The sequence below is a fragment of the Coregonus clupeaformis genome, chromosome 24, assembly GCF_020615455.1.
Source record: "Coregonus clupeaformis isolate EN_2021a chromosome 24, ASM2061545v1, whole genome shotgun sequence".
In the NCBI taxonomy this organism is placed as follows: domain Eukaryota; kingdom Metazoa; phylum Chordata; class Actinopteri; order Salmoniformes; family Salmonidae; genus Coregonus; species Coregonus clupeaformis.
The window spans coordinates 46,005,644-46,028,832 of record NC_059215.1 but is presented as its reverse complement, the minus strand read 5'-3'; the positions used below and the strand labels follow the sequence as shown (position 1 = coordinate 46,028,832).

General features: G+C 44.2%; 1 protein-coding gene across 6 annotated transcripts in view; it reads left to right on the top strand.

Moving 5' to 3' along the window:
- LOC121538605 (glutamate receptor-interacting protein 2) overlaps positions 1-23,189 on the top strand; it is a 47,547-nt gene that overhangs the window by 6,147 nt on the left and 18,211 nt on the right. For 4 of the 6 annotated variants that reach the window (XM_041846771.1, XM_041846774.2, XM_041846776.1 and 1 more), the window contains exons 2-12: positions 594-674; positions 2,308-2,443; positions 4,477-4,637; positions 6,865-6,951; positions 7,060-7,135; positions 11,374-11,519; positions 14,231-14,378; positions 14,509-14,678; positions 21,816-21,935; positions 22,202-22,375; positions 22,688-22,874. In XM_041846771.1, coding sequence (XP_041702705.1) covers positions 594-674; positions 2,308-2,443; positions 4,477-4,637; positions 6,865-6,951; positions 7,060-7,135; positions 11,374-11,519; positions 14,231-14,378; positions 14,509-14,678; positions 21,816-21,935; positions 22,202-22,375; positions 22,688-22,874 — 1,486 coding nt within the window. The remainder of the gene's footprint in view (positions 1-593; positions 675-2,307; positions 2,444-4,476; positions 4,638-6,864; positions 6,952-7,059; positions 7,136-11,373; positions 11,520-14,230; positions 14,379-14,508; positions 14,679-21,815; positions 21,936-22,201; positions 22,376-22,687; positions 22,875-23,189) is intronic. The other 2 variants (XM_041846772.1, XM_041846773.1) reach the window with 2 other exon arrangements.

Below are 23,189 nucleotides of genomic sequence, written 5' to 3'. Positions count from 1 at the left end.
TTCTCCACATGCCTGAATAGTCCTTTAACCACAGCATGTTCCCTCAAAAGCATTTCCCAGCTCTAACGTATACTGTAGGCACCATCTTGGTGCAGACATCGTGTTTCACTGAGGGTAGAAGAAGCCTGTGGACACAGATCGCACGATCAGCTCCAAATCTAAATCTTAACTGTTAGGGTGAACAAGGCAACATTATCTTCAGATCAGCGCCTATTCGGACTGTTTCGTACTACTCACACTAAAACTAGCTGTCTTGATCCCTTTACCCCTCCTGCTGTTACCGTGGAAACAGCAGCGTGACCTTCCGGGTCACTGAGATTGACCCGCCAGTGTTCTTTGAGTTAGTTAGCTAAGTGCCTGTTGGAGGAGTTCCTTCCTGTTGTACCTCTCTCTAAGGTCCACTCTCCCTCTAATGGGGATCAAAGGGTTAAACGAGGCCCAGGCAGCTGTCAGAGTGTGGACAGGGGATGTGATGGTGTCAGATTTCCCCTTCTCCCTCTCCTCTCAGGAACAGCATGCACACGTTCCTCACATACTGTAGTAGTTCTCCAAACATCCAGATTATTCACCAAATGTCCCTTTCATTATTCCAGATGACGGGCCCTACTCTAAGGGCAGCAAGGACTCTGGAGGGACCGACCATTCCCTTACCTCCAGGAGACGCAGTATTGCAGGTACAGTGTGATTACACCTTACTGTGACTTTCAGTCATTCTACATTCTACGGCATCTTCTCTGTGGTACCATGTCCAATATCTTCAGCCTTTCTCCAAGATGGAAAGATATCCACAAGAGTCATGCTTTTCACTGGGATTGTTTGATTGCACATGTTCCATCACGTCTGCGCTGCGTTGGTTGATAGATGTGGTACTGTAGTGCTTAGATAAGGTGGAGAAAATGCCTATGTAGCATACCTGTCATTGGAGACTAAAGGAGTCCTCTCCCTACGTAGACTTCATGTAGCATTTAACAGCACAGCACAATGTGTCCGCAGCCAGACAGAATGGAACCAATCACATACACTATATATACAAAAGTATGTGGACACCCCTTCAAATTAGTGGATTCGCCCATTTCAGCCACACCCGTTGCTGATAGGTGTATACAATCGAGCACACCGCCATGCAATCTCCATAGACAAACATTGGCAGTAGCAGTGTCAGCACAAGAACTGTTAATCGGGAGCTTCATGAAATGGGTTTCCATGGCCGAGCAGCCGCACACAAGCCTAAGATCACCATGCGCAATGCCAAGCGTCGGCTGGAGTGGTGTAAAGCTCGCTGCCATTGGACTCTGGAACAGTGGAAACGCGTTCTCTGGAGTGATGAATCACGCTTCACCATCTGGCAGTCCGATGGACAAATCTGGGTTTGGCGGATGCCAGCAGAACGCTACCTGCCCCAATGCATGGTGCCAACTGTAAAGTTTGGTGGAGGAGGAATAATAGTCTGGGGCTGTTTTTCATGGTTCGGGCTAGGCCCCTTAGTTCCAGTGAAGGGAAATCTTAACGCTACAGCATACGTGCACAAAGCGAGGTCCATACAGAAATGGTTTGTCGAGATCTGTGTGGAAAAACTTGACTGGCCTGCACAGAGCCTTGACCTCAACCCCATTGAACACCTTTGGGATGAATTGGAACGCCGACTGCGAGCCAGGCCGAATCGCCCAACATCAGCGCCCGACCTCACTAATGCTCTTGTGGCTGAATGGAAGCAAGCCCATGCAGCAATGTCCCAACATCTAGTGGAAAGCCTTCGCAGAAGAGTGGAGGCTGTTATAGCAGCAAAGGGGGGACCAACTCCATATTAATGGCCAAGATTTTGGAATGAGATGTTCGACGAGCAGGTGTCTACATACTTTTCTTCATGTAGTGTAACCTACAACGTCTGAAGACACTACGGCTAGCTATCCGTCAGTTAGGGTCAACCCCAATTTGAACTCAGTTCTGTCCAGGAAATGAATAAATATATAATTTATCAATCTGGAAAATTGCCCTTTTCTGTCAAGATTTACATTTTCAATTCATCCACTGAATTCCCATTATGTTGAATGTACTGAGTTAATATGGAGCTGACCCCATCCATGACATCAATCATCAAAGAGGAGCGAGAGAGAGGGAAAGAGACAGAGGTGGAAAGATGCGAAAGAGAGCGAGTCAGAATGAGAGAGAGAGCAGCATGATAGAGGCAGAGATAATCAAGCCGTGTTTGTAGCAGCTCAGAGAAACAGGCTCAGTGTCCCAGATGGATGCTGACTCTGTGACTCAGTCCATCCACTGTTCCTCCTGTCTGTTTCTGTGTGTCTGTAGAGGACTACCGGGGTGTGACCACGGTGGACCTGATAAAAAGGGAGGGCAGCAGCCTGGGCCTCACCATCTCCGGGGGGTCCGATAAGGACGGCAAGCCCAGAGTGTCAAACCTGCGGCCAGGTGGGCTAGCTGCCAGGTGAGATCTCGACTAGGATGACACATCTGTAACCTGGCAACTGCAGTGAGCTGTCTGCCTGTGTTACCCACATGTCGTCTGTAATACACCATCTCGCCCTAACCTAGGTATTATAGACGCTGCAGTAGATCAGCTCTTTACTGGGTGATGTTGAGCCTGGAAGTGATATTACACCAGGACACAGTGTATGAGAGAGTATCCTATGTTAATAAACAAGATAAATATGGATGTTCCCACCGACTCACGAATCACACCAACTAAATGAAATGAAACTACAGCGAATTCATTTGTACATTAAGTTCATGTAGAGAAGATTTTAAGCGACGACCTGCTTTATTTAATTGCCTCCCAATTCTCTTGGTATTCATAAGGATGTAATGTTTCTATTTTGGAGTGTGGAGCGATGTAATTTCATTACAGATTGCCTAATTAACATCCAATTAATTTCATTTGTTCAGCCACGAGAGCAAAACGCAATGGAAAGCACTCACGCTTCAGTGACTAAGCATCATGTGCCTCTAATGACACACACACTTGGAATATAACATTCTTTCTGTCACCACGGAAGTGTCTCAGTGTAGAATGTGATCAAACGACTAGACATGACAATCATGATATTGCTTACCAGCTTATCTCACTACCATTGTAACCATTACACCACTGGCCTGTTTGCTGGTCGGTTGGTCTCGTAAACAGTATACCCTGAGTGTATGCTCTTTCCATGACATAAACTGACCAGGTGAATCCAGGTGAAAGCTATGATCCCTTATTGATGTCACTTGTTAAATCCACTTCAATCAGTGTAGATGAAGGGGAGGAGACAGGTTAAAGAAGGATTTTCAAGCCTTGAGACAATTGAGACATGGATTGTGTATGTGTGCCATTCAGAGGTTGAATGGGCAAGACAAAATATTTAAGTGCCGTTGAACAGGGTATGGTAGTAGGTGCCAGGCACACCGGTTTGAGTGTACTGTATCAAGAACGGCAACACTGCTGGGTTTTTCACGCTCATCAGTTTCCCGTGTGTATCAAGAATGGTCCACCACCCAAAGGACATCCAGCCAACTTGACACAACTGTAGGAAGCATTGGAGTCAACATAGGACAGCATCCCTGTGAAACGCTTTCGACACCTTGTAGAGTCCATTCCCCGACTCAATATTAGGAAGGTTCCTAATGTTTTTTACCCTCAGTGTATATCTATGTTGAGATGAGAGCGTATGACCGTGTTTGGTAGGCTGATGCTGATATGTGTGTCCTGCGTCACTGTAGCGATTGGCAGTAGCCCAGAGGTGTAGCAGAGCAGTACATCTATTTAATTAGCATCTAAATGTTGACTCACAATGTCACATGAGACGCACCATGTCTGTCTACTTCTTAGCACCTTTTCTTATCGTCAATCGCCATAGCATAGATTTACATTAATACAGTGCATTTGGAAAGTATTCAGACCCCTTGACCTTTTCCACATTTTGTTACGTTACAGCCTTATTCTAAAATGAATTACATCGTTTTTTCCCCCTCATAAATCTACACACAATACCCCATAATGACAAAGCAAAAACAGTTTTTAGAATTTTTTTGCTAATGTACAAATTCTACGTTATAAAAACCTATTTTTGCTTTGTCATTGTGGGGTATTGTGTGTAGATTTATGAGGGGAAAAAACGATGTAATAATTTTTAGAATAAGGCTGTAACGTGTGGAAAAAGTCAAGGGGTCTGAATACTTTCCAAATGCACTGTACACACAGCTTGTGTTACAATTAGACAATCTGCTACAAAGATGCCAAACAGTGTTCATGACAGGGCAGAGATGAAAATACACGACAATGTTCTCAAGCCATGAATCAGGAGATGGGATGTTGTTTTGAGAGTATCATTAGTGGAGTTAGGAATTTTTCCTAAGCAAGTGACCCAAGCCAGAGTTATTCTTGGCTAAGTGACATGGTCAGGAAAAACGCCTTTCCCTACACATCAACCAACATTTTCAATTGTAAATCGATCTGAGTGCCTCTTATCTTATCTTGCACAGGAGTGACCAGCTGAATGTGGGAGACCACATCAAGTCAGTGAACGGCATCAACCTGTCCAAGCTCCGCCACGATGAGATCATCAGCCTGCTGAAGAACATAGGGGAGCGTGTGGTGCTGGAAGTGGAGTTCGAACTACCTCCCTTTGGTTCGAGCACTTCTAGTGTGTATAGACCTGCCTCTGGGCTGTTGTTAGTAGTTCTGTTATGTCCATATCTTTGCATTTCAAATGACATACAGTGGGGGAAAAAAGTATTTAGTCAGCCACCAATTGTGCAAGTTCTCCCACTTAAAAAGATGAGAGAGGCCTGTAATTTTCATCATAGGTACACGTCAACTATGACAGACAAATTGAGGAAAAAAAATCCAGAAAATCACATTGTAGGATTTTTAATGAATTTATTTGCAAATTATGGTGGAAAATAAGTATTTGGTCACATACAAACAAGCAAGATTCCTGGCTCTCACAGACCTGTAACTTCTTCTTTAAGAGGCTCCTCTGTCCTCCACTCGTTACCTGTATTAATGGCACCTGTTTGAACTTGTTATCAGTATAAAAGACAGCTGTCCACAACCTCAAACAGTCACACTCCAAACTCCACTATGGCCAAGACCAAAGAGCTGTCAAAGGACACCAGAAACAAAATTGTAGACCTGCACCAGGCTGGGAAGACTGAATCTGCAATAGGTAGAAAATCAACTGTGGGAGCAATTATTAGGAAATGGAAGACATACAAGACCACTGATAATCTCCCTCGATCTGGGGCTCCACGCAAGATCTCACCCCGTGGGGTCAAAATGATCACAAGAACGGTGAGCAAAAATCCCAGAACCACACGGGGGGACCTAGTGAATGACCTGCAGAGAGCTGGGACCAAAGTAACAAAGCCTACCATCAGTAACACACTACGCCGCCAGGGACTCAAATCCTGCAGTGCCAGACGTGTCCCCCTGCTTAAGCCAGTACATGTCCAGGCCCGTCTGAAGTTTGCTAGAGTGCATTTGGATGAACCAGAAGAGGATTGGAAAAATGTCAAATGGTTAGATGAAATCAAAATAGAACTTTTTGGTAAAAACTCAACTTGTCGTGTTTGGAGGACAAAGAATGTTGAGTTGCATCCAAAGAACACCATACCTACTGTGAAGCATGGGGGTGGAAACATCATGCTTTGGGGCTGTTTTTCTGCAAAGGGACCAGGACGACTGATCCGTGTAAAGGAAAGAATGAATGGGGCCATGTATCATGAGATTTTGAGTGAAAACCTCCTTCCATCAGCAAGGGCATTGAAGATGAAACGTGGCTGGGTCTTTCAGCATGACAATGATCCCAAACACACCGCCGGGCAACGAAGGAGTGGCTTCGTAAGAAGCATTTCAAGGTCCTGGAGTGGCCTAGCCAGTCTCCAGATCTCAACCCCATAGAAAATCTTTGGAGGGAGTTGAAAGTCCGTGTTGCCCAGCGACAGCCCCAAAACATCACTGCTCTAGAGGAGATCTGCATGGAGGAATGGGCCAAAATACCAGCAACAGTGTGTGAAAACCTTGTGAAGACTTACAGAAAACGTTTGACCTGTGTCATTGCCAACAAAGGGTATATAACAAAGTATTGAGAAACTTTTGTTATTGACCAAATACTTATTTTCCACCATAATTTGCAAATAAATTCATTTTAAAATCCTACAATGTGATTTTCTGGATTTTTTTCCCTTATTTTGTCTGTCATAGTTGACGTGTATCTATGATGAAAATAACAGGCCTCTCATCTTTTTAAGTGGGAGAACTTGCACAATTGGTGGCTGACTAAATACTTTTTTCCCCCACTGTATATGATATTGCAGATCAGGTCAACATATCTTGCTTTTGTTCTTGGCTGAAAAGCCTCCAATTCTCTCTGTGTTCTTACAATTGGACATTATTCCGGTACATACTTGCTCATCTATTTCTGGACTGTGACCCAACAAGTAAACAAACAATTGATGATCCCATTGGAGGCTGGTGTCAATTTCAATTGGAGGACGGGCTCATTATAATGGCCGAAATGAAACGTGGAATGTGTTTGATGTCTACGATACATTTCAATTGATTCCATTCCAGCCATGAGCCGTCCTCCCTTCACCAGCCTCCACCGGATGATCCAGTCGTGACATAAGGATTCAACCACTAAAACAGCTACCCAGCAATGGGTTGTACCTCTGGCAGTGAGTGGGTTGCATTTAACACTATCTTACAATGTTCCATTATTTTAAAGGTGGGTAAAACCTCCATGTCACTGTCTTTTTGCAATGGTGATTGGGTTTGTGTCCTGAGATGTTGGTTGGCAAGATGGTGTTGGTCTGCTTCTCTCATTGTTTAAACTCTGAACTACTCTCTCTCTCCCTCTCTGTTTTCAGTCCAGAACACTCCCTCAGGTGTCATAGCTAAGACCATAGAGGTGTGCCTATACAAGGAGGGCAACAGCTTTGGATTCGTCATGAGAGGTGGGCATCATCAAGTCTGTTAGAATGTACAGTGTGTATATTAAAGGGTGGGAAAGGATGAAAGATTGAACTAGAGCTGGAGTGTGTATGTGTGTTCTGTTGTTCTAGGAGGGTTCCATGAAGACTGGCACAGGTCTCGTCCTCTGGTAGTGACCTACGTACGGCCCGGGGGGCCAGCTGACAGGTAAAGACATGCAGAGATGAAACTGTGTGTGCGTGCCCACGTGCTTTTACCATCATGAGTAATTTCACATGAGTAAGCGCAAGGAAGTTTCTAGCATTTTGGGGGCCCTAAGCAAGATTTTGTTGGGGGCCCCTCCCACCTCACGGGCAAAACATTTTAGTGGCTCCCCTCTTGGTGGCGCAGAGAAAAATTTGCAGCTTTAAAGATAATTTCCTGCAATTCTACACATAGAGAAAATGTTGCAGTTTTAAAGGCCATTTTCTGCATTTCTACACATTTCTCCGTGGGGCATAGAGAACATTTTGCAGTTTTAAAACACATTTCATGCGATTCTACACATTTCAAATAAATAAAATATTATTTGTAAAATGCTTCGTAAACAACAGGTGTAAACTAACACTGAAATGCTTACTTACATCAATGCAGAGAGAAAAACTATAGAAACATAATAACACAATAAATAAATACCAATGAGTAACGATAACTTGGCTATATACACTGGGTACCAGTACCGAGTCGATGTGCAGGGGTACAAGGTAATTGAGGTAGATATGTACATATAGGTAGGGGTAAAGTGACTAGGCAACAGGTTAGATAATAAGCAGTAGCAGCAGTGTATGTGATGAGTCAAAAGAATTAGTGCAAAGGGGAGCATCAATGCAGATAGTCTGGGTAGCTATTTGGTTAACTACTTAGTCTTATGGCTTGGGGGTAGAAGCTGTTCATGGTCCTGTTGGTTACAGACTTGGTGCAATTTTTTGGGCCTTCTTCTGATACTGCCTGATATAGAGGTCCTGGATGGCAGGGAGTTCGGCCCCAGTGATGTACTGGGCCGTACGCATTACCCTCTGTAGCGCCTTGTGATCAGATGCCAAGCAGTTGCATTACCAAGCGGTGATGCAGCCAGTCAAGATGCTCTCAATGGTGCAGCTGTATAACTTTTTGAGGATCTGAGGGCCCATGCCAAATCGTTTTAGCCTCCTGAGGGGGAAGAGGCATTGTCGTGCCTTCTTCACCATGTTAATTCCTTAGTGATATGGACACTGAGGAACTTGAAGCTCTCGACCCGCTCCACTACAAACCCACCGATCTGGATGGGGGCGTGCTCGCCCCGCCGTTTCCTGTAGTCCATGATCAGCTCCTTTGTCTTGCTGACGTTGAGGGGAAGGTTGTTGTCCTGGCACCACACTGCCAGGTTACTGATCTCCTCCCTATAGGCTGTCTTATCGTTGTTGGTGATCAAACCTACCACCATTGTGTCGTCAACAAACTTAATGATGGTGTTGGAGTCGTGCGTGGTCACGCAGTTGTGGGTGAACAGGGAGCTATAGTCAATGAACAACATTCTTACATAGGTGTTCCTCTTATCCAGGTGGGAGAGGACAGTGCTGAGTGCAATAGAGATAGCGTCATCTGTTGGGGCGGTATGCGAATTGGAGTGGGTCTGGGATGATGGTGTTGATGTGAGCCATGACCAGCCTTTTAAAGCATTTCATGGCTACAGATGTGAGTGCTACGGGGCGATAGACATTTAGACAGGTTACCTTGGCGTTCTTGGTTACAGGGACTATGGTGGTCTTCTTGAAACATGTAGGTATTACAGACTGGGTCAGGGAGAGGTTGAAAATGTCAGTGAAGACACTTGGCAGCTGATCAGCGCATGCTCTGATTACGCATCCTGGTAATCATGTTTAAAGGTCTTACTCACATCGGCTATGAAGAGCAAGATCACACAGTCGTCCGGAACAGCTGGTGCTCTCATGCATGGTTCAGTGTTGTTTGCCTCAAAGTGAGCATAGAAGGTATTTAGCTCGTCTGGTCACTGGGCAGCTCGTGGCTGGGTTTCCATTTGTAATCCGGAGTAGTTTGCAAGCCCTGCCACATCCGACGAGCATCAGAGCCGGCGTAGTAGGATTTGATATTAGTCCTGTATTGACGCTTTGCCTGTTTGATGGCTCGTCGTAGCAGGATTTCTTATAAGCGTCCAGATTAGTGTCCCGCTCTTTGAAAGAGGCAGCTCTAGCATTTAGCTCAGTGCAGATGTTGCCTGTAATCCATGGCTTCAGGTTGGGTTATGTACGTGCAGTCACTGTGGGGACGACGTTGTCGATGCACTTACTGTATGAAGCCGGTGACTCCCGGAACATATTCCAGTCTGTGTTAGTGAAACAGTCCTGTAGCTTAGCATCCACTTCATCGGTCCACTTCCGTATTGAGTGCATCACTGGTACCTCCTGTTTGAGTTTTTGCTTGTAAGCAGGAATCAGGAGGATAGAGTTATGGTCAGATTTTCCAAAGGGAGGGTGAGGGAGAGCCTTGTATGCGTTTCTGTGTGTGGAGTGATGGTGATCAAGAGTTTTGTTGCACAGGTGACATGCTGGTAAAATTTGGTGAAACGGATTTCAGTTTCCCTGCATTAATCACCGGCCACTAGAAGCGCCGGCTGTTGATATGCATTTTCTTGTTTGCTTACAGCCCTATACAGATCCTTGAGTGTGGTATTAGTGCCAGCATCGGTTTGTGGTGGTAAATAGACAGCTACGAAAAATATAGATGAAAATTATCTTCGTAAATAGTGTGGTCTGCAGCTTATCATGATGATGTTCTTATCATTATATATTAGAGATCGCACACCAGCTGCTGTTAACAAAGAGACACACCCCTCCCCCTTTAGTCTTCACCGAGGCTGCCCTCTGGTCTAGACGATACATGGAGAAACCCGCGAGATATACATTATCCATGTCCTTGTTCAGCCAAGACTCCTCGAAGCATAGAATATTACAGTTCTTCAGGTCCTGTTGATAGGATAGTCTCGAATGTAGTTAATCCGGTTTTTTCTCCAGTGACTGCACATTCACCAACAGAGCAGAGAGCAATCGGGGTCTATTTGTTCGCCAACATAATCTCGTTAGGAGGCCGCCTAGCCTGCCTCTTTTTCACCACCGCTTCCACTTTCAAGTCCCATTGATTAGGGCCTGGTCCGGAGTAAGCAGAACGTCCAGAGCTGCCGACTCGTTGAAGTAGAACTCTTCATCCAAATCGCTGTTCTGATGTCCAAAAGCCGTCTTCGATCATAGGAAATGATGGCGGAGACATTATGTATACACAAAATGGTCAGGAGCCCATAAATCAGACGTTATCCACTGCAGCGCCATCTTTTAATTTGGGTTTGAGAGAAGAAATTGCATTTTTAAAGCTAATTTCCTGCAGTTCTACATATTTTGCCATTACTTATGCCATGTTCATATGATATGAGTGAGAGTGACTAACAAATTCAATGGGGCCCCCTGGAGGTCGGGGCCCCATTGAATTTGTTAGTCACTCTCACTCATATCATATGAACATGGCATAAGTCATGGCAAAATGTGTAGAACTGCAGGAAATTAGCTTTAAAAATGCCACTACATGCCTTGCCTTCCGGTCAGTAATTCAGCCATGCAATCTATAAAATGTTAACTGACATGGGCTAATTGAGTGACTTTCAGTGACTGACATACCAAAAGGAAAACTGCTGATTTACTACCAAATTTCAAAATTGCACATTGTGTATTCTACTATCCTAACTAACAGTAAGTTGAGACCCCGACTGACTTTCTTATGCCTAGAAACGGCACTGAGTAAGCGATTTTAAGAAGCTCTGAGTGCCTTGTTTTCAATCAGTGTAAGGCTCTGTGTGCAATCTTTATAGCTTGCTGACCCTGGTTTGGTCCTTTGCCATTTGTTTCAATGGCAAATGCTATTCAAAAGATGTAGTGATACGCATTGCCTCCCAGACCTATGGAAATGCAGTCATGCATTAATGTTAAATCCACATTCACAGTATAAAGGGCAATCTTTATCCTAAGGCTAGGGACTAGCTAGCTGAATACTGTACTGCACTGTTCCAAGATTTCTCAGAATATTGAGGGCAACATTACTTTTGTATAGCAAGCAGTGACATGGTGAGTATGCTGTACACCATGAGAGAATATGTTGATATTATTTATGTTCGTTCATTTCCTGAGAGGTCAGAGATAGAATCTCTCTTTTACCGGAGAGAGGACAAAACACCCCCTTCCCCTTTCTTTCTAGAGACAGAAAACTGAAAGATGGTGAACATCTGATGTGTCTGTGTGGACTAAGTGGCTATATTCACTGTCCTCCTTTACATAAACGTTCTCTCTCTTCCCTCTCCTTTCTCTCTCTCCTTTCAATGCCCCCTCCCCCTCCCTCCCTTTCCCTTTCTGTCTCTCTACCAGAGAGGGAACACTGAAGGCTGGTGACCGCGTGCTGAGCATAGATGGGATGCCCTTAAACCGAGAGAAGCACGCTGACGCCCTGACTATGCTGATGCAGAGTAGCCAGGAAGCCCTGTTCCTGATTGAGTATGATGTCTCCCTCATGGGTGAGCACACACGCGCCTGGCGGAGGGGGAATATGTGAGAATACGGCAGGCCGGGTAACATCGCTCTGAGGGTAAATAATGTGTTTGTTCCACAAGAATGTATTAGAGTGTTGGCTGCGCACAAGACGCAACCCAGGGATTCACACGGCTCCAAAACACACGTCAACACTGAGTAGGAATGGTACAGCAGGTGCATACAATCTACAGTGGCTTGCGAAAGTATTCACCCTCCTTGGCATTTTTCCTATTTCGTTGCCTTACAACCTGGAATTAAAATGGATTTTTGGGGGGTTTGTATCATTTGATTTACACAACATGCCTACCACTTTGAAGATGTGAAACAAACAAGAAATAAGACAAAAAAACAGAAAACTGGAGCGTGCATAACTATTCACCCCCCCAAAGTCAATACTTTGTAGAGCCACCTTTTGCAGCAATTACAGCTGCAAGTCTCTTTGGGTATGTCTCTATAAGCTTGGCACATCTAGCCACTGGGATTTCTGCCCATTCTTCAAGGCAAAACTGCTCCAGCTCCTTCAAGTTGGATGGGTTCCGCTGGTGTACAGCAATCTTTAAGTCATACCACAGATTCTCAATTGGATTGAGGTCTGGGCTTTGAATAGGCCATTCCAAGACATTTAAATGTTTCCCCTAAAACCACTCAAGTGTTGCTTTAGCAGTATGCTTAGGGTCATTGTCCTGCTGGAAGACTGAAACAGGTTTCCCTCAAGAATTTCCCTGTATTTAGCGGCATCCATCATTCCTTTGATTCTGACCAGTTTCCCAGTCCCTGCCGATGAAAAACATCCCCACAGCATGATGCTGCCACCACCATGCTTCACTGTGGGGATGGTGTTCTCAGGGTGATGAGAGGTTTGTGCCAGACATAGAGTTTTCGTTGATGGCCAGAAAGCTCAATTTTAGTCTCGTCTGACCAGAGTACCTTCTTCCATATGTTTGGGGAGTCTCCCACATGCCTTTTGGCGAACACCAAACAGGTTTGCTTATTTTCTTCTTTAAGCAATGGCTTTTTTCTGGCCACTCTTCCGTAAAGCCCAGCTCTGTGGAGTGTATGGCTTAAAGTGGTCCTATGGACAGATACTCCAATCTCCGCTGTGGAGCTTTGCAGCTCCTTCAGGGTTATCTTTGGTCTCTTTGTTGCCTCTGATTAATGCCCTCCTTGCCTGGTCCATGAGTTTTTGTGGGCGGCCCTATCTTGGCAGGTTTGTTGTGGTGCCATATTATTTCCATTTTTTAATAATGGATTTAATGGTGCTCCGTGGGATGTTCACAGTTTCTGATATTTTTTTATAACCCAACCCTGATCTGTACTTCTCCACAACTTTGTACCTGACCTGTTTGGAGAGCTCCTTGGTCTTCATGGTGCCACTTCCTTGGTGGTGCCCCTTGCTTAGTGGTGTTGCAGACTCTGGGGCCTTTCAGAACAGGTGTATATATACTGAGATCATGTGACAGATCATGTGATACACAGGTGGACTTTATTTAACTAATTATGTAGGTAATTCTGAAGGTAATTGGTTGCACCAGATCTTATTTAGGGGCTTCATAGCAAAGGGGGTGAATACATATGCACGCACCAGTTTTCCGTTATTTATTTTTTTGAATTTTTTGAAACAAGTTACTTTTTTCATTTCACTTCACCAATTTGGACTATTCTGTGTATGTCCATTACATGAAATCCAAATAAAAATCCATTTAAATTACAGGTTGTAATGCAACAAAATAGGAAAAACGCCAAGGGGGATGAATAATCTTTCAAGGCACTGTATAAATATACTCTAATAATTCCAATATAGAAGTCTACTCTATATTGTATGGAAGTTTTTATCTTTCATTTTGCGTGGTGCTTCTAATTGTTTTAGTCTTCTTAATGAAGCAAAAAAAGCAAATGGAGATCTAGGCTTTCATATACCCTAATTAGCCCTAACACTAGTGCTCTCTGAGACAGACAGACAGACGTTCTCGCTTTAGAGCGAGCCCCTCAGAAGGACACAGAATGTTGAGGACAGAGATTGCATCCATTTGGTGAGGTCAAATGTCAAATAGCCCTTAAGTCTGTTCTCCTCCAATATGAAAATGTCTTACTCCATGCCAGGGGGGATTTTACTGCCTTCATCTGGCAAGCAGCACACGCCCCTCAGTACAGCTGGAAGTCAGTGACAGTCATCCATGGTTTTGTCAGCCTGAGTCTGGGACTCTCCTCTGGTACAGTCCCCAGGCAGGACAGGGTTGGACATGAGTCCCAGACAAGGTCTCAGACGAGCCCCTAGCTCTGTCGTTTCTCTGTATCACTGGATAAGATGTCTTGTATGTCACCAGCTGAGACAGATTGACCTCTGTACTGCCGTAGTTGAATGTTAATTGAGGTGGGTTGAGGTGAAAGGGAATATCCTTCTTTCAAATATAGTGGGAGAGCATCATTAACAAACCAAATGCCCTCTGAAAAAATATAATGGGCTCTTCAGTTTTAAGAGAGGAGATAATGAAGAGAAAGTAAATGTGTAAATAATGTGGAGATGATAATGTAGAGAGAGTTACTGTTGCTATTTGCAACATTTCCTAAGTACTCAGACACTGATTCCATCACTTTGTACTGTAGTAACCTTAACCCAACACCAAGCGACCTCGTCAATTCGCTACAGTACCATGGATATTCCCCCCTAATGAAGTGAATGTCTGTGTCTCTCAAGAGTCAGTCCAGCAGGCCTCTGGCCCCCTACTGGTGGAGATAATGAAGTGTCCTGCAGCCAGTCTGGGTGTCAGCCTGGCTACTGCTGTGTACAGGAACAAACAGGTCATCGTCATCGACAAGATAAAACAAGCCAGTGTGGTGGAAAGGTAAGGCAAGCCTACCAAAGATACCATACTGTATTTTGCATGAAATTACAGTAGCTTTAGACTAAATGTGAAATGCTTTTCTCCTTTCAAATACCTCTCTGTCTGTCCCTTTCTTACCCCTCTCTCTCAGGTGTGGGGCATTGCATATAGGTGATCTCATCCTGTCTATAGATGGGACCAGCACTGAGCACTGTTCCCTGATGGAGGCCACGCAGCTATTGGCCCAAACCTCTGACGTTGTCAAATTGGAGATCCTCCCAGCCAATCAGAGCAGACTTCCCATGAGACCCCAAGACACAGGTCAGTCTATCACAGGACTTGAGCCATATCCCAACACTCTCCAAGGCATCCGCTCCTCCCGTTCTCACAGGATCTTGTTTATGTAATGTTTAGGTAGTTTTATACGTACAGTGCCTTCAGAAAGTACCCCTTAACTTATTCCATATTTTGTTGTTATAGAATGACTTCAAAATGGATTAGATTGTATTTCTCACATCTACACACAATACCCCATAATGACAAAGTAAAAACATGTTTTCACTGTTCTAATTTACATATGTATTCACACCCCTCAGTCAATACATGTTAGAATCACATTTGGCAGCGAGTCTTTCTGGGTAAGTCTCTTAAGAGTTTTGCACACCTGGATTGTACAATATTTTCACATTAATTCTTCAAGCTCTGTCAAGTTGGTTGTTGTTCATTGCATTTTCAAGTCTTTGCCATAGATAATCAAGCCAATTTAAGTCAAAACTGTAACTAGGCCAATCGGCCATGTCGTCTTGGTAAGCAACTCCAGTGTATATTTGGTTGTGTGTTTTAGGTTATTGTCCTGCTGAAAGGTGATTTTGTCTCCCAGTGTCTGTTGGAAAGCAGACTGAACCATGTTTTCCTCTAGGATTTTGTCTGTGCTTAGCTCGATTCCATTTATTTTATCCTAAAAGAACTCCCTTGCCGATGACAAGCATACCCATAACATGATGCAGACACCACCATTCCTGAAAATAAACTACATGGTATGTGGACACCTGCTCGTCTAACATCTTATTCCAAAATCATGGGCATTAATATGGAGTTTGCCCCCCTTTGCTTCTATAACAGCCTCCACTCTTCTGGGAAGACTTTCCACTAGATGTTGTAACATTGCTGCGGGGGCTTGCTTCAGCCACAAGAGCATTACTGAGGTTGGGCACTGATGTTGGGCGATTAGGCCTGGCTCGCAGTCGGCATTCCAATTCATCCCAAAGGTGTTCGATGGGGTTGTCAGGTCTCTGTGCAGGCCAGTCAAGTTCTTCCACACTGATCTCGACATGCCATTTCTGTATGGACCTTGCTTTGTGCACGGGGGCATTGTCATGCTGAAACAGGAACGGGCCTTCCCCAAACTGTTGCCACAAAGTTGCAAGCACAGAATCGTCTAGAATGTCATTGTATGCTGTAGCGTTAAGATTTCCCTTCACTGGAACTAAGGGGTCTGTCCGTCAGACTGCCAGATGGTGAAGCGTGATTCATCACTCCAGATCCAATGGCGGCGAGCTTTACACCACTCCAGCCAATGCTTGGCATTGCGCATGGTGATCTTAGGCTTGTGTGCGGCTGCTCGGCCTTGGAAACCCATTTCATTAAGCTCCCAACGAACAGTTCTTGTGCTGATGTTGCTCCCAGAGGCAGTTTGGAACTCGGTACTGAGTGTTGCAACCGAGGACAGACGATTTTTACGCGCTTCAGCACTCGGCGGTCCCTTTCTGTGAGCTTGTGGGGCCTACCACTTCGCGGCTGAGCCGTTGTTTCTCCTAGACGTTCCCACTTCACAATAACAGCACTTACAGTTGACTGGGGCAGCTCTAGCAGGGCAGAAATTTGACAAACTGACTTGTTGGAAAGGTGGCATCCTATGACGGTGCCACGTTGAATGTCACTGAGTTTGTCTATGGAGATTGCATGGCGGTGTGCTCGATTTTATACACCTGTCAGCAACAGGTGTGGCTGAAATAGCCGAATCCACTAATTTGAAGGGGTGTCCACATACTTTTGTATATATAATGTATAAAGCCATGGATGTCTCACAGATTCAGGACACTGTAGGATGTCTTATGAATGCATGTAGGTAAACCCCAAGCCCTTTTCAAACCTCCACATTGTTCTCAGGTAGAAGTTGTCATTAACCCTTTCCTACCCCCTATGCCTAATCATAAGAAGGGGGACATGATGTCTGACCCCCACTCCTCCAAAACATCCATCTCACTCTGTGGTCCTGTAAACTTTTTTCTCCTGTAGCTTATAGCTAAGCTCACCTAGAGGAGCGCTTTAAGAACTCTATTTCCTATCTTTACTGGGGAAGAGAAACAGCACATTTTTTGCTTACCATATCAGTCTTATTAAATCCCCCATGAGGATTAGATAAATTGCATTTTATGATCACTTATAATACCCAAAGTAGCATGGACTCACTCTGTGTGCAATAATAGTGTTTAATATGATTTTTTGAATGACTACCTCATCTCTGTAGCCCACACATACAATTATATGTAAGGTCCCTCAGTCGAGCAGTGAATTTCAAACAAAGCGTATGTATCATTAAAATATTATGTTGTTGCATGTCATTTCAATAATGAATCTATATCTAATCCAACTTTGAAGGACATAAAAAAATACATTTTATAGGCACAAATCAAAAGTCAGTCAAACACTTCCTGATTTGTTTTCATTATCTTGAGTACATGCATTAGTTAGTGATACAGTCCAACTCCATTAGGTAGTGGGTGTCTCGCTAATGACACAATATTTATTTGACGAAACAACCATAAGAACCGTACACTTAAGCTAAGACGCCCACCACAGATAAGGCAGCCGCTGTAGTTAAGACTAAGCCACAGGATAGTTCTACCAAACATCGGCTTCCGTGATCCCACCCAGCTTCACATGCTAAGAAACCACCTCCAACCGTTGACCCAGATAGAAGCCTGGGGAAAAAACACGGCATGAATACCATCTCAGAGAGGTGTGTGTGTGTGTTTGTGGGTGCGTAGCTTGTCGCTATGCATAAGAGGCCGGTGGCCTACCCCAGGGCACAGGGCTTGTAGCCCCCAGCACTCTCCACACGCAGCGTGATTCACAGAACATAGGAGGAGGCAGCTAACCCTCTGCAGTCCCTTTATAGCAGCAGCCGTTAACAAAGGTCACCATGTAGGGGTGTGAATATGCTGAAAACCCAGTTTATCTGGATTTTGTCTGCTGGGTTACATACTGTGCCTTCAGAAAGTATGCACACCCCTAGACTTTTTCCACATTTTGTTGTGTTACAGCCTGAATTTTTAATAAATTAAATTGAGATTCCGTGTCACTGGCCTACACACAATACCCCATAATGTCAAAATGGAAATATGTTTTTAGAATATTTTACAAATTAATTGAAAATGAAAAGCTGAAATGTCTTGAGTCAACAAGTATTCAACCCCTTTGTTATGGCAAGAATAAATAAGTTCAGGAGTAAACATTTGCTTAACAAGTCACATAATAAGTTGCATGGACTCACTGTGTGCAGTAATAGTGTTTGATATGATTTTTTGAATGACTACCTCATCTCTGTAGCCCACACATACAATTATATGTAAGGTCCCTCAGTCGAGCAGTGAATTTCAAACAAAGATACAACCCCAAAGACCAGGGAGGTTTTCCAATGTCTCGCAAAGAAGGTCACCTATTGGTAGATGGGTAAAAAAAAAAAAAAAAAGACATTGAATATCCCAGTTACACTTTGGATGGTGTATTAATACACCCAGTCACTATAAAGATACAGGTGTCCTTCCTAACTCAGTTGCCGGAGAGGAAGGAAACCGCTCAGGGATTTCACCATGAGACTAATGGTGACTATAAAACAGTTAGCCTACAGAGTTTATTGGCTGTGATAGGAGAAAACCAAGGATGGATCAACAACATGGTCGTTACTCCACCATACTAACCTAAATGACAGAGTGAAAAGAAGGAAGCTTGTACAGAATAACAAATATTCCAAAACATGCATCCTGTTTGCAATAAGGCACTAAAGTAAAACTGCAAAAAATCTGGCAAAGAAATGAACTTTATGTTCTGAATACAAAACATTATGTTTGGGGCAAATCCAACGATTTGGAGATTGCATGGCTGTGTGCTCGATTTTATACACCTGTCAGCAACGGGTGTGGCTGAAATAGCCGAATCCACTAATTTGAAGGGGTTGTCATTAACCCTTTCCTACCCCCTATGCCTAATCATAAGAAGGGGGACATGATGTCTGACCCCCACTCCTCCAAAACTTCCATCTCACTCTGTGGTCCTGTAAACTTGTTTCTCCTGTAGCTTAGAGCTAAGCTCACCTAGAGGAGCGCTTTAAGAACTCTATTTCCTATCTTTACTGGGGAAGAGAAACTGCTAATTTTTTGCTTACCATATCAGTCTTATTAAATCCCCCGCGAGGATTAGACAAATTGCATTTTATGATCACGTATGATACCCAAAGCGTATGTATCATTAAAATATTATGTTGTGGCATTTCATTTCAATAATGAATCTATATCTAATCCAACTTTGAAGGACATAAAAAATACATTTTATAGGCACAAATCAAAAGTCAGTCAAACACTTCCTGATTTGTTTTCATTATCTTGAGTACATGCATTAGTTAGTGATACAGTCCAACTCCATTAGGTAGTGGGTGTCTCGCTAATGACACAATATTTATTTGACGAAACAACCATAAGAACCGTACACAACTGTAAGTGCTGTTATTGTGAAGTGGAAACATCTAGGAGCAACAATGGCTCAGCCGCGAATTGGTAGGCCACACAAGCTCACAGAACGGGACCGCCGAGTGCTGAAGCTGTCTGTCCTCGGTTGCAACACTCACTACCGAGTTCCAAACTGCCTCTGGAAGCAACGTCAGCACAAGAACTGTTCGTCGGGAGCTTCATGAAATGGGTTTCCATGGCTGGGCAGCCGCATAAAAGCCTAAGATCACCATGCACAATGCCAAGCGTCGGCTGGAATGGTGTAAAGCGCGCCGCCATTGGACTCTGGAGTAATGGAAACAACTTCTATGGAGTGATGAATCACGCTTCACCATCTGGCAGTCCGATGGATGAATCTGGGTTTGGCGGATGCCAGGAGAACGCTACCTGTCCCAATGCGTAGTGCCAACTGTAAAGTTAGGTGGAGGAGGAATAATGGTCTGGGGCTGTTTTTCATGGTTCGGGCTAGGCCCCTTAGGAAAAGGCCTTCCCCAAACTGTTGCCACAAAGCTGGAAGCACAGAATAGTCTAGAATGTCATTGTATGCTGTAGGGTTAAGATTTCCCTTCCCTGGAACTGTTTATGATGACCCCGTGCTCAAAGAGAGGTCCATACAGAAATGGTTTGACGAGGTCAGTGTGGAAGAACTTGACTGGCCTTCACAGAGCCCTGACGTACACCTTTGGGATGAATTGGAACGCCGACTGCGAGCCAGGCCTAATCGCCCAACATCAGTGCCCGACCTCACTAATGCTCTTGTGGCTGAATAGAAGCAGGTCCCCGCAGCAATGTTCCAACATCTAGTGGAAAGCCTTCCCAGAAGAGTGGAGGTTGTTATAGCAGCCAACTCCATATTAATGCCCATGATTTTGGAATGAGTTGTTCGACAAGCAGGTGTCCACATACTTTTGGTTGTGTAGTGTATTAACATGTTTCCTGCAAATCCTTCTATGTGAGGAGGGAGGCTGTCACAGATTAAGACTGTACAAATGGAACACGGAGGATTACTGTTGTGTGTAATTCTCCTCGTTAAATATAGCTGCAAGGTTTGGGTGCATTCAAGTGTGGAGCATAACTCCACATTTTTCCCTTGAATGTTTCATAAACAATTTGGTTTTAATACATTGAAAATAACAGCCAACACTATCTTTAGGCTAAAACCTGTGCTTTATAGCGTTTAAGAATACAAATAATTTGTAAAAAGAGTGAAAGTCTTATCGACACTGTAAATGCAATCATAAAAGTGGAACATTTCAGACCAGTCATTATTCTCGGTTGTGCATCTATCTCCAATCCCAACCGAATAATGCTTACCAGTCGAAACAGTTTTTGCATAATTTATGACTACATTTTGGGATGTTTTTGTTCGTTTTGGTCTTAGGCAGGTTTTTTTTTGGCTGTACGTGCTCACAATTTTTGTACTTCTTCTAGTAGGAGTGGAAACATGAAGTGTTTGTTGGCATTTAATGAGAGACAACTAGTTTTCATGCAAATATTTCACTTGAGAAATACTGCATCAAACATCTTAGCTAGATGTAAAATTGTGCGACTAAGACCTCTTCTGTAAAAATGTCAAAATTAATGACAGATTACTTAATTCTGACTCATTTGAAGAAGTGTTTCTGGCTATGTTGTTGCTACGGTGTATCAACAGGGACAAACAATAGTAGTATTCTAGCTTTTTTCTTGTTTTTACATTTACATTTACATTTTAGTCATTTAGCAGACGCTCTTATCCAGAGCGACTTACAGTTAGTGAATACATTTTTTTTTTCAAGCGAAGGTCTTTAGGGAGTATTCGAGCAGACTGTTGCTTTGCCTAGCCGAGTTCTGCGAGGAGCAAGCCGAACCTTGGTATGCGGACGCCTTTACCCTCAGGTTTGACACTGACAGCTCACGCTCAATTGGTCAATTGGCCTGCCAATCAGGAGAGAGGCGAGACATGCCTTATCATCATGACAGAGGCATCATCTGCAATCAGCCTTTCGGGTTTCAGCTGTGTTCAATGAAGGCAGATTCACATGGCATGTCCTCAAGGCAGTATTAGCTCAGTGAGAGTCAGTTCTGACTGACCTGCCAGTGTTTTTTCAAACACAGGTTATTTAGCTTTCTTCCTAAGTAAAATGTCTAAATGCTCTCCAATCTGCATGCAGCTTTGTTGAAGCTTGTTAATAAAAGTAAACATGTAAGATCAGCCATTCTGTCCTTCTTTGCTCCATTCAATGAATTCAAGTATATGTGTCTCACTGATCTTCCTGTGTTGACAAAAATACATAATGCCACAGGATTATCTAGCGTACCATTAAATATCAATTACTCTGTTTGGTGTTATCCTGCAGGATCTGTGTAGTGTGGAGCAAATTTAGACATGGAAATGACAGCAGGATTTCATGGGTAGAATTTAGCGCATTGCCATGCCTGAGCAGAGAGATTGATTTTCCTAATAAAAAAAATTAATAAAAAAAATTGGTCATTTAGCAGACGCTCTTATCCAGAGCGACTTACAGGAGCAATTAGGGTAAGTGCCTTGCTCAAGGGCACATCGACAGATTTTTCACCTAGTCGGCTTGGGGATTAGAACCAGCAACCTTTTGGTTACTGGTACAACGCTCTTAACCACTAAGCTACCTGCCGCCCTTTTAAATGTGTTTTTGTTTATTTGTGGCCGTAGTGAAAGTGCAGAAAAGCAACCTTCACCATTGGGACCCCACTGCCAACTACAGCCACACCCAACACTGCAAGACATGGAGCAGTCCCAGCCACCAGCTCAACCAGCAGGACCACTGCAAATGTAAGTTGGAATGTGTGAATATGCTGCTGGGTATAGTACAGTATATAGCCTTTTCCTTTTGTATTTTGAATTGCTGTTGATCATCAGTCTTGTTTTTGGTTAATGATCCTAGAATGATCCCAATGATGTTGTGATATCATTGACTTTGTATTAGCATCATATGTAGCCCACGTGGAGTTACAGTTCAAGTGGCGAGTTGCATTATTCTACCTTGAAGGGGATTTCTCTTTGAACTGGTTTGATGTTGTGAGCATGTGTCCTTTCAGCTCTGGTGTGTGGTGGCTTCTCCCCTTCCTCTACAGCCACCTCAGGGTACAGCAGCAACCAGGGCAGTCAGGGCAGCAGCACCCTGCCCTGCCCAATCCCCCCCGTCGCCCCCACAAGCCCCCGCAGCACTACACACAAGAGACGCCAGCGGAGAAAGGAGCACAAGAGCTCACGTATGTGGATTGTTTTTTTTTCATGTGTATTCATAACAGCGTTTTATAATAGTTTGAGAATTGACCCTGCCTCCCCTCGTCAAAGTGGTGACCGCTCTGATGACGGATCACTGACGTAGACGAAGATGACTGAGGGAAAGGCTGATAGCTGACTCGCTCTCTTCGTTTCACACTCGAACACTATCACTTTTCCTTTCTCTCTCTCACGCTCTCTTTTCACTCTGACCATTTTTTCTTTCCCCCCCCACCCCACCCCCTCTCTCGCCATCCATCTCAATTTATCACACTATCCACCCCCTCTTCCTCTGCCAGTGTCCCTAACATCCAGCTCAGTGGGCCCTGGGGGTCAGGTTGTTCACGTGGAGACCAGCGAGGTCATCCTGAGGGGGGATCCACTCCTAGGGTTCGGGGTTCAGCTGCAGGGGGGTGTCTTTGCCACAGAGACCCTGTCCGCTCCTCCAGTCATCCGCTTCATTGAGCCCGACAGCCCTGCCGAAAGGTGACCCACCCACACACAGAGATGCGCGCACACACGGCCATCCACACAGAGACGTACAGTTAGTCACTCGAGGATGGTGGGGCGTCATCAGGAGTGATGAGGAGAGTCACTGCTTTCTCTGAGGAGTATTAATCTGGGTCTCCTACCTAACCCAAGACGGCAGTGTTTGATCCACTATGTCCTATCAATTACATTAGGCACTTTACTTTGAGGTAATGGGAATAACTTCAGTGCAGTGGTATTAGAATCTGTTTTTGTGAGAAGCAACTTTATTGATTCTAGTCTACTTTTCCAGTAGTTTATTTGTCACACCAC